The sequence below is a fragment of the Atheta coriaria genome, unplaced genomic scaffold (assembly GCF_025399875.1).
Source record: "Atheta coriaria isolate IRGN ID8LTWV9N9 unplaced genomic scaffold, Caltech_Dcor_3.1 hic_scaffold_7_pilon, whole genome shotgun sequence".
Classification (NCBI taxonomy): Eukaryota; Metazoa; Arthropoda; class Insecta; order Coleoptera; family Staphylinidae; genus Dalotia; species Dalotia coriaria.
In genome coordinates, this window is record NW_027045449.1 from 9,650,330 (window position 1) to 9,667,421 (window position 17,092).

General features: G+C 41.9%; 1 protein-coding gene across 13 annotated transcripts in view; it reads left to right on the top strand.

Moving 5' to 3' along the window:
* The window catches only part of LOC135796282 (splicing regulator muscleblind), a 116,986-nt gene that overhangs the window by 98,945 nt on the left and 949 nt on the right, over positions 1-17,092 (top strand). For 2 of the 13 annotated variants that reach the window (XM_065308217.1, XM_065308216.1), the window contains exons 3-9: positions 4,048-4,218; positions 4,411-4,485; positions 4,637-4,816; positions 6,239-6,454; positions 8,949-9,053; positions 10,590-10,631; positions 10,743-14,455. In XM_065308217.1, coding sequence (XP_065164289.1) covers positions 4,048-4,218; positions 4,411-4,485; positions 4,637-4,816; positions 6,239-6,454; positions 8,949-9,053; positions 10,590-10,631; positions 10,743-11,672 — 1,719 coding nt within the window. In that variant the 3' untranslated portion in view covers positions 11,673-14,455. Of the gene's footprint in view, positions 1-4,047; positions 4,219-4,410; positions 4,486-4,636; positions 4,817-6,238; positions 6,455-8,948; positions 9,054-10,589; positions 10,632-10,742; positions 14,456-17,092 lie in introns of those variants that run through there. The other 11 variants (XR_010549301.1, XR_010549302.1, XR_010549304.1 and 8 more) reach the window with 11 other exon arrangements.

The window sequence follows — 17,092 nt, forward strand, 5'->3', positions numbered from 1 at the left end:
GTCAGGCACTTTTCGTCTTTGGTAGAAAGGCGAGTAGGAAAGCGAATAAATCCGAAACATCTCCCCGGCGTACGTGCCTCGCCTGGATTTTCTCTCCATCCAGCACAGAGACCTTCCGCGTCTCGGGCGTCTGCTATCTCCTCATGGCATCTTTGACCTCACTCCGAAAATCGGCAAATCTGGAAAATAAGAAATGATTGTGCATACGCGAGCAGACACTCACTGGCTTTGCCCCTGGATGGAAGGAAGGCAGGCCGGCTGGCTCTTGCACTTTGCGATTTTTAGCTCTGACACGAAATCCGATAGGATGGAGCGAAGCGAGCAGAAATGATATAGAGTTTTGGGCATGTTTATACAGTGGCAAAAGACGTGGGGTCAGGCTCATGTGGGTCCGCAGGCTTTGCGAGGAAGTTTGCAGACGACTGACCGTTTGCGAACCTTCAGCCGGGCGGCTGGCGAGAGGGTCTGTCTATGTATAATTAACGGAGTAATCCGGGACAGACGTGCACGCGCTGTGCTCCCCGTACGGTGCGCGCTGTGCTTGTTTCATCCAATACACTTTTGGGCAGCATACGTGCGATGCCATATACACGCACTCTCGGTAAATATGACTGTTTATTTAGTAATTCCTGCACATTACGAAGCTCGCGCGCATTGCATTTCGCTCGTGTGCGTATTGACACAATCAGTGAACCCCCCATTTTCGCCCGGCGGCCTTCGGCCTCTAGTGTTGCCACACTCTGACGTGATGTTTGAATCAATTTGATAAATCAACACAACGCGAGTTAATAATACCACTCCTCCAATCTCTCTCCTCACATCATCTGTAATCAAAATCTCATAAACAGTTTCTTCGCGCTGGTGCAGTGCTAATTTCTTGGATTCTCAGCAAAACCACGAAAGCCTAAACATCACTGTATTAATTTGGTTTGCATGAAATGCGCTGAATGAAGTCGGCCCGAACCCTCAACAACCATTCGTGATGATTTAATCAGGGGACGCTTCGCACTTGCGTTTGTGTATGTATGTGTGCGGATAGGTGGTGAAGGCGCCGGGCTGTGCGTGAAACAGCACTTTCCAAGTCCTCGTGCGGGTCATATACGTATTATTATCTTTCTGGCGCGTCCACTCGTTTTGCACAGTAGTACTACCCCACTGACATTTTCACCGGGTGGCAAAAGGCCGCGGCCATGCATAAAATTAAAATGCCAGCTGAACATGTTTCCATATTTCGCGCGCGCAGAGGGGACGGCCAAAGGCCGACTGCGAAATTCTCTCTCTGGAGGCGCGCGGGGTTTAAAAGGTCAAAATATGAGCATAACAATGACGAGTCATTAAATTGCGAGACGCACTTTACCCTGACGCGCTGCTGGAATGCGCCGGGAATTCCGATGTGAAGTTTTAAGATGGCGCGGCGATTTGAATTAATCAACGTCCGGTGCAATCGCATTAAAATTGCATGTCGCTTCGCGCGCGCGCGCGATGAGAAAACACGCGCTTGATGGCTTGGAAGGAAATAAATATTTAACGGCTGAAAATGTGGGCTAGTTTTAATCTGCTAAATGGAGGGACGTGGAAGCGCTAGGTGGCGGTGGTTGGCGTGTTTTCCTACGCGCACGGTGATACCTCGTAATGTAATGAAACTTTTACAGACGAAAGTTTTAACTATTTAACAATTTTCTTGCGCGATGGAAGAAATGGAAACTTTGGGGTTAGATTCGATGGTTTTACAGTGAGAAATCATCACTTCTATTTTGGGGTTTTGTGTGGGTCCTTATTAAAATTCCACTCGCAATTATTTCCGAACACGACGAGATACAAATGGTTGGCGAACGGAATTTCCCCCTTGAGGAAACCTATTTTGCGGATTTACAATCTTTCAACTCCCGGGCCGTGGGTCTCCCGACAAGCAAGTTGATTGTATTTTCGAACATAGTATTCCTACGTGTTTGTTCCACTAGGCGCTAGTTTTCGAATTGGTGTTCACACGCGTCGCTCCGACATAACGCGCGGGCCTCGGCGCTGCTAGTGAGCGCACGGGGAAAATTTAATAGCACGTGAATTTATTGCATGTTCAACCTGGCCCATATATATGGCGTCGTTCGAGGGGTCGTAACATTATATTAAAGTGTTGAACGCATGAGGATTATAGGCTTGCGCGCCATGGCGTGGCAAAAGCGCACGAACCTTCGACATTTATTCGATAGATATCTTTTTAACGGGCACGACCGACTCTCGTGGGCGAGGCGAGGCAGTGGACATTGACAATATTTTCGCTTTAATTCTCGATCTCGCCACTGTTTCACGTCTCGCCATTAGTTGCAATCGTAATCAGCGCTCGCGCCAGTGCGCGCAGTGATAAGGAAACGGGGTTGGCGTGCAACTTCCGGCTTCGACCATCAGGTCGGTCACGATATCGGATATGACGTACTTTCTTCGACGTCGGCCCCCGCAACTCGCTTGGCTAACATCGTTTCAACGGGTTCTAATGAGTCGCTCGGTTTCGGTATCGAATCAAAGAGGAAAGGGCATTGGTGGAGCGTAATTGACCGCCATCGGAAGTCGGAAGACGCGCGTCGACAGACCAGACGTCTAATTCACGTAGTGATCAAACATCTCTGCGCGCTTGCAAGCAGCCGAATTCTATATTTAATATAAGTTTCTCTTCGTCGTTCCAACTCGCATCTTGTTAGAAGAGTAAACATTGCATTTCGTGCTTGCTTGGGTTATGATGCATCAGCTGTTACCATTATACAAAGTTTGGGAAGAGGGTCTCTTTTCATCTGTGCAACACACGCTCTCAATCTGCGCGTTTAGCTGATACTTGATGCTGCGGATGTCTAATCTATGGACGAGTGGTGTAGAATGCCGTTGAAAGTTACTCGGGGGGTTTATCTAACACAGCGTGCGGGCGGGGCCGACAAACTCTCTGCGTATACAAGTTTGTTAATTTGGTCGTTATAGACTGGCCCCGGTCGGCCAGCGTGGACATCTTCAGGGGCCAACTCGGAAGTCAAAGTCGGCAGCATATTGATAATGGGGGTCAAATCTGAAGTGGGTTGTAAACTTGCTTACTTTATTAAATTATTGGCCGAGGTAATTCCCAAAATGCGCATTTTGTCATTAAGTCAAATTGCTTTGGGCATTGGGTATTTTTCTTTAGTCATTTTACAATTTTGCATAGGTAAAATTCGAGATGAAGGCTCTGCTTGCTTGCCTGGGACATTAAAAATCATCTGAGCATTATGGCGCATCAAGGCTGGGCAAAGAGTTGGGACCGGGACAGCGCTCGGGGACTGCACGGTCCACTCGGCCGGAAAATTAGACCGCCGAGTAGTAGTCTGCTAACCAGACGAAGATTTCTCATTCCGCGGTCGCTTGCGTGTGTTTTCCCTTCGACAAAAGGAAACTCTTTTGGTCACATTATAGCTACACCTTTGGAATACTGTCAAAATACATTGTTGATATTTAATAAGTTGTTGTTTACAATAACCGGGCTTCCGTGTCATTTCGTGTACACCGGAAACGCGAGGGTTTTCTATTACGCTCTCCGCTCAACTGCAACTCGGAACTCAACCGAGCGATGAAGTTGATCTTTCAAGATAGCATTGACTTTCCATCCCTCCTCGGCTGGCACCTTTGTGCAGATCCTTGGATTACGTAACTGACGTGTTGTGTTGGCCCTTTCGTTCGTTCGTTCGCTTTTTTCTCTGCTTATCGCCGCGCGCTGCGAACGCACACTATACGTGTTTATACGGATATATTTAGCAAACCGTCGTCATCGCGTTCGACACGCTGGGAATGCTCGGTATCGACATCCCCCATGTCATGTCGCAGCAGGCGGGGACGCCAAAGCCTTCGCTGTCAATTTTAACGCACCGGGAACGACATTTTTCCGCTTTGCTACGTTTTCGTCGCGAATTTATATTAAACCTGAAAAGCTTTAAAACGTCCTCTAATATGAAATCAGTTGTCACCGGATGGAAATATCACCTAGGAGGCGTTGGAATTGATTATTTATTGTCGGTTTTCTGTTTTGGGTTCTAGGGTCGGTGTAACAGGGAAAAGCCACCATGCAAGTACTTCCACCCGCCGCAACATCTCAAGGATCAGCTGCTCATCAATGGGCGGAATCACTTGGCGCTGAAGAATGCGCTCATACAGCAGATGGGTTTGACGCCCGGTCAGGCCATCGTCCCTGGACAAGTGCCCACAGTCGTACGTATATTTCCTGTATATTAGTGTGCTACAAACAATAAATAGCATGAGATTGTTTTGAGTAGCTTTTCGATGCTCATTTAACCTGAGGCGTAGAAAAGTATTTTTACTAATTATGTGTGTTTTTTTATGTTTTATTTTTGTCACTTGGGTTGGGTTGAATTGTTTTACTTAATCTGTTGGCGAGAGAAGGAGGCGGACATGAACCTTTTCGCGCGCCATCACGCATCCAACGCAATGACGCTAGACGATCGTTTTGCACTGATGGTAACAGTTTTGGGTTTTTGCTTTTTCGTTTGCCTGCCGTAGTTTTGCCACGCATACTCTTTAGTATTTAGACTAGTGTTTGTGTTGCGGGGGGTGTGTGTGATATGAATTCTACGCTAACGATTTTGTTTGGATTTTTTCGTTTTTGCAGGCAGCGAATCCTTATCTCACCGGCATGCCGCAGGTGGGCAACACATACAGCCCGTACTACGCCCCAGGTCCCATTATGCCCGCGATTATGGGCCCCGACCCCACCGGCGTCGCGTCGCCCCTCAGCGTCGTCTCGCAGACGGTCGTGCAACAGAAGATGCCTCGCTCCGATAGATTAGAGGTAAGCGCCGATCTCGCCCCGCACTATCATCATAACCTAGCGCACAATTTTGCGACAGCGTTCTACTACGAACCGCTGCATCATGTGTTTAATAATAATATTGCGACGTTCTATTGTTGAATTGAACTTTTCTTATTACCTAAAAATTTTTGCAAATATATTGACGATGGAATCAAACTCCCTACGATGACGGATGACGCTAGCAAATGCCATTACTATACTGGGGGGAAACGAATTCATAAAAAACTAAACAGCGGTTTAATTACTTTATTTGTTTATTTATTTTCTTTACCTTGATTTACTTTACTTTACTTTATATTGTCTATTGTTTTTTTTTCTGTCTCTTTAATTAACTCTGTTTATTTTGATTAATTTATTATTTTGTGCTTAGGTTTTGTTTACTTTTATTATTGGATTGGTTGGGCACCTTTGGAGGTAATTACATGCTACCCCAAAAATGTCTTGTTTACCCTTTTGTTTTCTTCAGTTTTTTTTGTTTCGTTTTTTACTTGTGGGTTATTGTTTTGACTCAACCGAGTTATCGATTAAACAACGCCGCGGTTCATGAATATAACACACTAATCACATATATACACACAAAGTGTTGCAAAACTTTAAAGGCCGCTATGATGCAGCTCTTTATCTATCACTTTTACATATATGCTCTTTTATTAGACTTTATATAATCTATCGTAGAATTTCTCTCTTCCGTTCGACCTCTATGTAAATATTGTTCACACACTTTTATAGTCTCATTGTGCTGTACATACAATTTTTCTTTTGCTGATTTTACACCGCCCTTTTATTATAGTCTTATAAATATTAAACGAAGTGTTTTTTCAAAATTTAAGTTTGAATAATAAAAAAACGTTATAATGACAAGACATTGCATTATTTGAATATTTATATTGTGTCTCACACAAAAATTGTATGTTTGCACAAACACATTTACCCTAATTCACACGCAGAAAAAATGCAATACCAGAACAAAATAGACACATAGATTATTGATAAACACATGACTTAATTAATATATCTATATATATATATATAAATAATTCCCTCCCTGTAGTGTTTATTGTAAATTGGAGGCATACGCATCTTCACCTTCTCTCACCCCCGCTGTCTTTGAATTAAATTAGTAGTACCCCGGCTGCTCACACTTTGGACACACACACACACGTGTATGTGGGTTTTTGTATATCGTCTTGTATATTTACGTGATGGTAGATTTGAGTCCCTTCACTCGCTCACACGAACACCATAGTTGGAGATGCGCATGTCGGTCCTAAGTACAATGAGCGCGAGTTGCGCGTGCTGCTCTTGCGTTAGTGCGCATGCGCGCGCACCTCTGCGTTACATTGCAGCGGTGGCTTGAAGTGGTTGAAGTGGTTGGCGCTGAAGCCGGAGTGTCTGCTGTAGGTGTGCCGCGAGTTTCAACGCGGGGCGTGCAAGCGTGCCGAGTCTGAGTGCCGCTTTGCGCATCCCGCCGACTCTGTGACGGCCAACGAGGACGGCACTGTCACTGTCTGCATGGATGCAGTCAAGGGCCGCTGCAACCGCGACCCCTGCCGCTATTTCCACCCCCCTCTGCACCTCCAAGCCCAAATCAAGGCCGCACAGTCGCGGGCTAGCGCGGTATGCTACGCATTCTTAGTGCGCACGCTCGCTAATTGTTTTTAATCTTCTTCTGTGTTTTTTGTTTTCAATCTTACTTTCCTAGTTTACCGTATTAGTTAGCTCTAACACTCTGTAGCGTTTAGCGACCACCTTTAGTTGTCTCTCACACTCTTTTAAAGTCACTAACAACGCACGCGTCCAGCGCCATCTGGTGGCCGGGTAGGCGTGAAGCGACTGCACAGATGGCGCCACGCGCACTCTTTTTGCACCCACTTTGTGTTGTCTCTAACGTGTTCTAACCAACCAGCTAATATGCTCTTAACGTTTGTGTTCTTTTGTTTTGTTTTACATTGGAGAACTATTCGAGCATCGTGTGCACTCTTTGCCCCTTTCACGCATCGAACGTCTAAACAATGACTCTTCACTCCCTCTGTTGTGGATGCGACTTGACTTGACAGACAAGCAGCTAAAAGCTTAAAAGCAGGCGAAAAAAAAACCGCGGGGAGGCAGAGAGTGTATTGATGCTGGATAGTTTTGTTTTCCTCTCTGTAGTGTTTTGTTTCTTGTAGTACTCCGTTGGCCATTTTTGTGGGTGGTAGCACTATGTTACTAACCAACCTGTAACCTCAAAATAGACTTTTGTTATTCATTTGTTTCGTACTCTGTCTCGTAGATAACTTAGTGTACAGTAGATATTTTTGAGATGTGCAGATGTTTAACAGTTTGCACCATTACTAAAGTAATTGTAGACTTTTTGATGAGAAAAAAATGTTTATTATTTAATTTTTAACTTTTTCATCTTGATTTTTATTTGTACTTCTGTTTACTTACTTTTCTCTCTTAGTTCTCTAAATACTCTGCGTAGTGATTTCTCGTTTTATGCAATTCCTGATGCAATGAAATGTGTGGCTGATGTGACTTATTTAACTTTTTGCGCTAAGGTGGTGGGTCACTTGCGTTTTTTGTGTAGACCAGTAAACCGAATACCTGCCGAGATAGCGCCCCTAGTAAATTTCTCTTAGTACTTGTTTTTTCAAAATGGCGGCTGCACTCTAGCAAACTCTAGTAACTTCTCTTCACGTTTCTCCTATTTTTTTTCTTTATTTAGTTCGGCGTCTATCATGCGATCTGTTTTTGTTTCAAAAATCTTTCTTCTTTTCCTGTGTTTGTATCTGCGATATAATTACATGGTGCGCAGTGCGCTTAAGTGCCTAAATTTGTTGAGAACCGAAATAACAACAAAACAAAAAAACAACAAATCCAGCATGCGATGAGCTGTGTGCGTTTTACCCCAGCGCCCTCTGTGCCCCTGCCAACAAGCCCAATGCCTATTTATTAGCACTTTAGTTTGATCTGTTTTTGATTTGCTCCTTGTTTTCTTGTTATATAACGCTGGAAAGCCTTCGAAACGACGTCGATTTTAATTGTACATACGTGTTGAACAAGACGACAGTTTTACACTCAGTATACAATCAGATCGTTTGTGTTGATCGTCAATTATTTTCATTGCAAATTGGCTGCTCTAAAATTACTCCCGTATATTTGCTCACCTCTGTATTGTACTCTAGAAAATTCCTAGAAATTAGCTACCAAAATTTAAATTAATCTTTAAGGTATTATAATAATAAAATGATCAAACCGACACATTATACACGCAGGAACAAATTACACACTCGTATTTTTCTACACACAAAAAGGGCTTGTTTGCAGGATGGATTCGATAAGCGAAAGTAAAGGGAAAACGAAAACGAAAAACATCTGATTCATTGCGTCACGAAACTATTGCATAACGTTATTTAACATTATTTAAGTCCTTCAAATGTGGTTTTAACAGGGTGTTTTCTATATTAATGTGCATTTGCGTTATTATTTCTTACAATGTTCCGTTTACAAAATAACCTGTGTTTTAACAAATGTTTTATCGACGTGTAGTCATACTACAAATCAATATTTGTCTTCTAGAGTTTAATTTCGATGAAAATATTCGAATGAGCTGTAATTGAAGTTCTTGTTTTCTTCTCATTTAACATTTTATATTTGCAAAGTCGCAACGCGATCGATGTGTGCTTTCGATGTGTGTGTTTTTCTGCTACCCATGTGAAAGTGTTGCATGCGATGATTATTAATGATAATATTTGTTTGATATGTGTACTATTTTTATCAATTGCTGTATATTTATTGCGAATATTCACGTGCAACGTTTTGCTTCAATCTGTGGGACTTGTATGATGCGATTGCAGAGCGAAACGTTGTACCTGCTCTTCAATGTTTGTCAAGCATTGAAGAGCGACATTTTTTGTGGGCACAAGTTGGACACTCTGGTGTCATTTCTGCCGTCATGTACAATGGTCGATTATTAATTTAGTGCTGGTTTTTTGTTTTATTATTATCCCGGATGCGCTTGTGGTCTTGCTGTGAAAACAATACCAAAAATTGTCTCGAAACCAAATCAAAAAAATCAAAAACCAAAAACTATCTCTGCTCTGCGCGCGCTGTGCTACTACACTAATAGCCCGCTGCGGTATCGCCCTTACTGGCGCCACAAACTGCTGCCGCCCTCGAGATAGGCAAGAAGAGGCCGCGAGAGCCTAGCACCGCCGACACAGATCTATTACTGGTACCGCCTTGCTTTTGCATGTCACATATTTTCAAAGTTTTTCAGTTGAAATTTTATGTTTTTTGATGTTTTTTCGTTGATTAATGAATCTGCAAGCGATGCACAACTTGCTACAAATCTTCGAACAGCAAGTTTTGCATTGTTGCTTTTTTATTTTTATTTGATAACACAATTTAACACGTCCAAGTAAAAATGAAACGATGATTAGAAGAGCTGACGAGGTAGTGGTTTTGCGGCAGTCGCACTCTACCGGAAAATACAAACACACACAAATATTTAATTTCTTACTCTTATGCAGAACGTTGCTTCTCCACATCTGAAACCACTAAGGAAGTGGTACGGCTTTATAATTTTAATTTTAATTTTGATTAGATTATTGCTATTGTGACCGTGCTTCTTGCTAAATACATATCGTAAGCGACGTTCTTCATCATTTTTTGACTCAATCACTCGCGCACACATCTTTGTTTTGTTCTCACACTTGAATCCTGCTTTCTTAGCACCACACACTTGTTGACGACCGAACCGAACACAACCGGGGCCTAATGCATATATTGTTTTCTCGTAGAAGAAGAAAGTGCCGACGCAAACCTGCTACCTGAGACGAGTTGTTAGCATGTTGTGAGAGAGGGCTGAAATACGCTTTGAAAATTTGATCATTTGCGTTTTCTTATTTTTTTACTGTTTACAAAAGCGTTTTTCCGTTTCGTTCGATTGAGCTTTTTATCGCTACCAAAAAATATTTATATCCACAAGGAAGACTTGTAAGGTTGCTTTGACGATCAGCCAGCTTCTGCTTTTACGATTATTATTTTCTTGCGTAACACTATGTATAATCATAAATGTGTTTGCATGTCGAATCTCTACATCTGTACATGCCGCAAAATTGATTTCAGCAAAGCAAATTGCAAGCGATATTGGCTTTCGTAATTTTATTATGAATTTAAAAACCGATTTTGTTTTTTTATTATTTTTTGTGGTTTGGGAGAAAATTGTCGCTTTTGTCTCGGCAGTACGTACACTTGTCTGCTGTGTTATTCGGAAAGCGGTACAAAACAGACAAAAGTTATGGTTTTTAATTAACTCGCAACATTCTAGCAACTACAATTACAGCGATCCTAATAAATATCAGTAAATGAAAAACATTTATTCATGGAATTATGATTTTTATTTTCTCTCTCTCTGTTGTTTGATTATGATTTTTTGGGGCCGCTAAAATTGGCGAGCTAACAAAACGTTGTAACTTGTAATGCTCGTTAATTTTAACAATTTGTTTGTTTTGTTTGGTTGTACTAAACTTTTCGTTTGATAACTCGTTTAAGTTCAAGTAAATTTAATGAGATTAGGAAGAAATACATTCCTTGTTAACTGCTGAGATGTTTCTCTCTCTGCTTTTATATCAATTACACTTTATGTTCGTACTTTTTGGTTTACTTTTTTTTTGTTCCGTTTATGTTGTTGACTGGCCAGTTTTGTATGCTGGAAAAGTGGCGCACACGCAGGACACTAAAACCCATCTGTGTTTTCATTTTTCAGATGGACGTCAAATCTGTTGGATCTTTTTATTATGATAATTTTGTAAGTATTGTGTGATGAGTTGAGACGCAGCGAGAGAGGAAGAAGAGGTCGCTGATGCTGCAATGGTGGAGGCGCCCACATGTGTACTGATGTGTTGCTTGATGTTTGCAGGCCTTCCCCGGCATGATGCCGTACAAGCGGCCGGCGGCAGACAAGTCCGGCGTGCCCGTGTACCAGCCGAACGCCACCACGTACCAGCAACTGATGCAGCTGCAACAGCCATTCGTGCCCGTCTCATGTGAGTACACAGCCAACCAGACACACGCTCCGCCCGCTAGTTCCGCCTCCTCATCCCCGCCCGCCGCAGTTGCGACCAGCGCTGCCGATTCACAGGTGGCGCTAATGGTCGCCGCCACGCAGCAGCCGCCCAAGTGCGACACTGAAGTGCACGCGAGCGGCACGCACACTGTGGCCGCCACCGCCACCGTGCCCAGCTTGGTGGCACCCGATCCGGCCGCTATCGCGAAAGAAGTGGCGCAGCAGAACTACGCCAAGGCCGTGAAGCTCGCCCAGTCGGGTACGGCCGCCGCTGCCGCCGCCGCAGCCGCGAATATCGGCGCGCTTAATCCGCTCAGCTACACGGGCGTCGCGCTTAACAAGCAAGCGGTGCTGAACATGAACATGCAGGGCGCCGCCGCCGCTGCCGCCGCGGGCATGCATCGCTTTCAAATGCCGCTAACAGCTACCGCCGCTGGCAATTCCGCTTTGGGCCTCGGCCTCCAGCACCCGTACGCCGCGGCGATGTCGCAGGCCAGCTTGATGAACTTTGCCGCGGCGGGTCGCCCGCCGACCGCGCTCATGAACCCCTACGCGGCGGCGGCATACATGCGGCCCGCCTACCCCGCCACAGCCGTCACCAGCGCTAACCAGTTTCTGGCGACGGGTCTGCTGGGCCCCGCGCAATACGCCACCATGTCCATGGACTCGGCCACATACACGAATGCCGCTGCCGCGCAAAACAGCATAGCCACCGCCGCCGCCGCGCAAAATAACAACAACAACGTGGTGATGCCGCCGTATAAAAAACTAAAGACGACATAAATACCGCGATCCGAATTCTACAAAACATATTTGTATATTTTGTTCGTTGACTTTTACTATATTAACTTGTTTGTTGCAATATTCGTTAGTCTACGTTTAGTTTACCGTGTTTGTGAAATTTTAATTTGTTGAGAAATCAGTTTTCTAGCTCCTATTAAGCATAGGTAGGTTCGTAATCTAGTCAAAATTTATTAACGAAGCGATGTTTTGAAGTTTTACGACTAACAATGCCGATTTGCATGCATCACGCAGCGCGTCAATGGCGGATCGGTACCGCGATATGATGCCCCCCGGCGGGGTGGCCTACTAAAAACTAAAAAAAAAAATGAAAACAAAGATGCGAGTGCCTCGACTCTGTGATATCTCAATATTGCACCACTGCGCTAGATATATCTGCTATCTATGTCTGCACCTAAACAATGCTGCAGTCCTGTTTATCCTCACCCCCCACTCCCCCTTTATCTCTCTGTCAAAACGAAAAACAACACTAGTTAAGGGCTTATAACACACACACCCACACTAATTCGACATTACGTGAATGTCCTTCGATGCTATTATACCATATAACTATCTATAAACTTAGCCTAAGTAACGTGGGTGAGACACTAGTGCTGGTTAGAAATGTGTTTTGTTAGTGTATTTTTGGAATTGAAGTTTAAATTTTTGACTTTGCTGCATGGTGGCTTGGTCCAATACACGATTTAATGTGTGTGTAATCCGTCTCTTTGCGTCTCAAAACAAAGAGAGCGAATAAAGCCTTACAAACAACATCAGCAACAACAACAACAAAACAATCGAGTTGATCGCATGGTAGTGCCGTTGCGTCTATTTATCTCTTAAATTATGTAATGTTGTTTATGTATTTGTTAGTTTCTCTTTTCTTTTCTTTTTTTGGTTGAACGCTGTGCGGTACGAGGACTAATTTTTTCAAGTGCCATTCGTTTGTTATCTGTGTGTTTGTGTCTCGTATTAATTACGGCAGCGAAGGAAATGAAAAGCAAAAGAAACAACTAACATTTGTTGAAAACTTGATAAGATAGCAAATTGTAGATGTGAACTGACCCAAAAAGAGGTTCGAAACTCGACTATCACGCGAGCGATTTGAAGAATAATCCCGATTCGAGACGCGATATGCAAACATGTCGACAATTCGCTTTTTAGTGCCTACAATTCTTGCTTTTTATATACATAATCAATAATGCTGTGTTACACGTTTAAAAACAGAGTCTTTGGTTTTGGGTAACTACCAAACTATAAGTACAAAATTTCAACTGCATGTCACAGTGTGTTTTATTTATACATCGGTCCGCTGTCGCTTCTATATTATTACTATACATGTTTTTTCGATGCATGCGTTTCTAAATTCTATATGATGTTACTATAAGCACACTACTTGGGTCAGTCTCAGCTCTTTTTGGGTTGGGAGTAGTTAATATTATTAAGTATTTTTGTTTGTGTCACTAGATGTAATTTTAGTTACTAGATCTATATGAAGATGAAGGAAAACTGAGCCAGATATACATATAGTATTGATTTCTTTGCGAAAGAGAAAGTAACTTTAGATATTTTATTATTAAATTTTAACGAGTGGCAATGTTTGTTCCTTACTTGTTTGTACAATGTTAGTCGTAGGTTTCTAGTATTTTGTGTGCGTAGCGCCACACGCTAATATCTAAATCGTTTAGGTTTGATAAGAATTTATGCTTGAAGCAGAACGTTTTACCGATGATAGAGTCGAATATTGACTGCTTAATTCGAAGTCTTCCTGAGTTCTTTTTGGCGATGATCTCGAAGCACAAATTTCAATAATAATAACTAATCGAAATCCGAGTTTTTCAATTCGTCAACGCAACAACCATGTGTCTTAAGCATTTCGTTTTACATTTGCGAACTAAGTTCTGTGTAAGTTTTGTAAATAACGAATTGAAAACGATTGCACCTATGAAATGAAACTAAACTAACTTAAAGACAACTATTACTGATTAAAACCTAACAAAGACGAAATGAGAAATAAGTAAAAACATATGTGATGCATGTATAGGAATTATCTATATTAACTATAACTATATATTATGAATATATATTATCCACTATATATTAATTAATCGATTTTTTGAGTAAGCAAAGACATTTCGTGTCTATATTATTGCATATAACGATCACACGTTCTCGCTGTAAGTCAGTAAATTCTAAGTACATTATGTGTCCTCGTCTGAGTTGCAAATTAGCTTTACGAGAGTTAGGTTAGCAACTGCCTGATATGGCGTCCGAAAATCGGGAATTGATCATCCGGAGACATAGTGCCTTTTTTTGAAATAACAATTAAAACTGTTCCATGCGAGCGTATTGGGCAGTTCTTAACCGCTAATCGTACCAATTTGTTTCCCGCAACAAAAACGATTCGAAATAAAACCGCACATCATGCAAATCTTTTACACAATATTAATTAAGGTGGTGTTTGGGTATATATGAAATAGTTTCCGCCATCGGCCACACGCCGGCATTTTGTGTCGCTGCCTAAAATCCATGTCGGACGCTAACTACTGAGTAGAAGTAAAGTAATGTAATTTCCTAAAACATTGTCATTGAGCTTTTGAAGGATGGAATTTGTTTATCGATCGCACACGACCACTCTTAATTGTAATAATAATTGCTTGAGAAACGTGCATGATAATTGTTTTATTAATCATTTTATGATTGTATTTAATTACGTATACGTATATAGGGTATATCTATATATGTATATCTTATAAATACCATATATATACATAGGTATCGAGTAATTTATTGCTTCTTTTTTCGAGATCGTAATCGTTGTCTTTTGTCTCTTCTCTCTATCTTGTTGAAAACTCTCTCGAAATTGCCCTTCTCACAATCACTCGCTCCTCCACACTGACTGAAATCATCATGCTGCCGTAACCGCCTCGACTTTCTGTCTCTTCCCTTCTTAACCCGATACACATGCCGACAAAACGTGGAGCGGAAGGCTTCGGATCGCTTTTTTTATATATTTATGTGGTAATTTTTGGATTTGGTCCTCTTTGGTCCTGTGAGCACAACATATATCCCTGCTTCCTTCTGTGTTTTCTCCTTCGATTTGTTGATTTTAGAGTAGTTGACAAGTGCTTTGAATTCGCTTTGTTGTTCGAACATGGTCTATACATGCACAGCGCGTGCGCGCATGCGCCGCTCGCATAAATCAACTAACAAACATGGCCGAGCGTGGACGCGCCGCCATCTTCATGCCGGTCGTTTGAGGAGCCAACGTCGTTTTCGACTTGCGCCTTTTTTCGACATGTGGTGCTTCCAGTAGTGGCGTAGTATTCACACACACCTCCCAATCCCCCTGGATTCCCATCAACGCCATTTTAATATTGTTTATGATTCATTGATTTAAAAACAAATTTTCCAGCTTTTCAGCCTAGTTTTTAATTTACTGTATTTTTATGATTTAATCAACAAGATGCTTTTATTTTTTAGATTGTTTTCCAGCCGTTAACAAAATACCACACACAAGCTTTACACACATGTTGGTAATATGTAGAACGCTTTTTGTTTTCCTCGCCCATCATCATAAGTATACACCTAAAATTACACACTCTTAGGATGCTACGTAACAATTTACCCTAACAACGCCGCCATTCACAAAACTCATTTACCAAACGTTGAATTTAGTTGAAAATTTTGCTTTTCAGATTAGTTGCCAATTACGTGCTTCTCGTAGACAAAACTGTAGTTTTTCAACAAGTGTGTCGTGTTTTCTCTTTATATTAAAGTGAATGGGTATGAGAACTGTGACGAGAATTTTTCATTTTTGATTCCAATTGGATTTTAATTTGATTGCTTTTTCTTTTTCATGCTTACGTTATGTTTCTCTTGATTCAAATGTCGTGTGTTTGCCATCCGACGACTTAAATTTGTGCTCTCATCGTGAAAACGACGCACCACCCATCAATCAATCAAAATCAACTCTTGACCGGAAACCTTGTGGTTTTTGGGTATGCCCACCGTCGCCCCTTGTTGCCAATTTTATGCTCATTACTTGCAATACACTTTAATTTGTCTTCCCATTCAATTACATTCTCTATACACGTGCTTAATGTGTCGACAATCATTTGTAACATGTGATAATCAACAACCCCGAATTGAATACGACACCATTTTGTTGATCAACCGACCCAAACACACAACACACACGCTCACGTTCTTGCATTATAATTTACTTTGTGGTGGTGTACGGTGGGTTTTTTTGACGTATTTATAATTGCTGTAACCGTTATCCGTAATATACATATTATATATAAATATCGCTGAAATTTGGCTGCGATGACTTTGGCTTGCTGCACTGCTGGTTTCTGCATGTCGCCGGCCCTAGACAATGGTGAGCCTGTGCCCCAAAACGCCCCTTTTGTGATCTACACTGATGAACATGGACAGGTATTCACTTTAATTTGATTCTACCTGTTTGCTGTACGGCCGCCGCCGCCGCCGCTAGCTGTAATTATCGCCGACTTGTCTCGCCGGCCGAGATTCGTCCTTAGAGATGCGCACACTCAAGTACAGCCAGCAAGTATAATTAAAGAAAAGTACGAACGAGGACAATGCACAATATTTCACTTGGAGCACGGCTTGCTCGTCTCGACCAACTTTCGACCTACTTTATTGCTTCCTGCATTTGGTGGAAATATTTTTGATTCTCCTAGATCGCCGCCGCCGCCTTGTGAATAGTAGCCGCCGCCTAATTGCATTTGAAAATTCTGTGTTCCGTCCATTCTTGATCGTAACGAATTGCGTGTGTCGCTGCCGCCGAATCAAATATTGTGCACTGTTTTTGATGCTTTTAATTACACACAATTTGCAACCATATTGTGACTGATTTTTTAATGCATTTATTAATCAGAACGAGTAACGTGCAACATTAAAACCAAATTAAATATGATGCCGAACGACTAACCAAATAATCACAATCTGTTTGCAGTTGATTTTTGTTAGTTTATTTAATTTTTATTTATTTTTACTTGAACTTGATTTTCTAGCTTTCTATAGATTTAGGAGCACCTCGAAAGAGTGCAATTTCATCTGTATCTTTCTTTTCATTAACTTCAATTTAATTTGAACAAAATTTATCCATCGCGATAGGGTCAGAGATGATTCCTCTTAACGTAGAAATTTGCTGCAAATCAACCTCTCTCTGACAGATGACTAAATTATTAATCGATTTCAAAATTGCGTAATATCTACCTTTCATTAATTCAAATGCGACGATGGTTTCAAACATTCTGCATGAAATGCGCTAAACATCTTTGTTTCTTCCAACAACACGAAGAAATTAACATCACGCTTTGTGGTTCTGGCCTTACTATGTAATCATTGATTGATGTTTTTGTTGATTAGCTCTACGCCTACGGGAAAGGCCAACC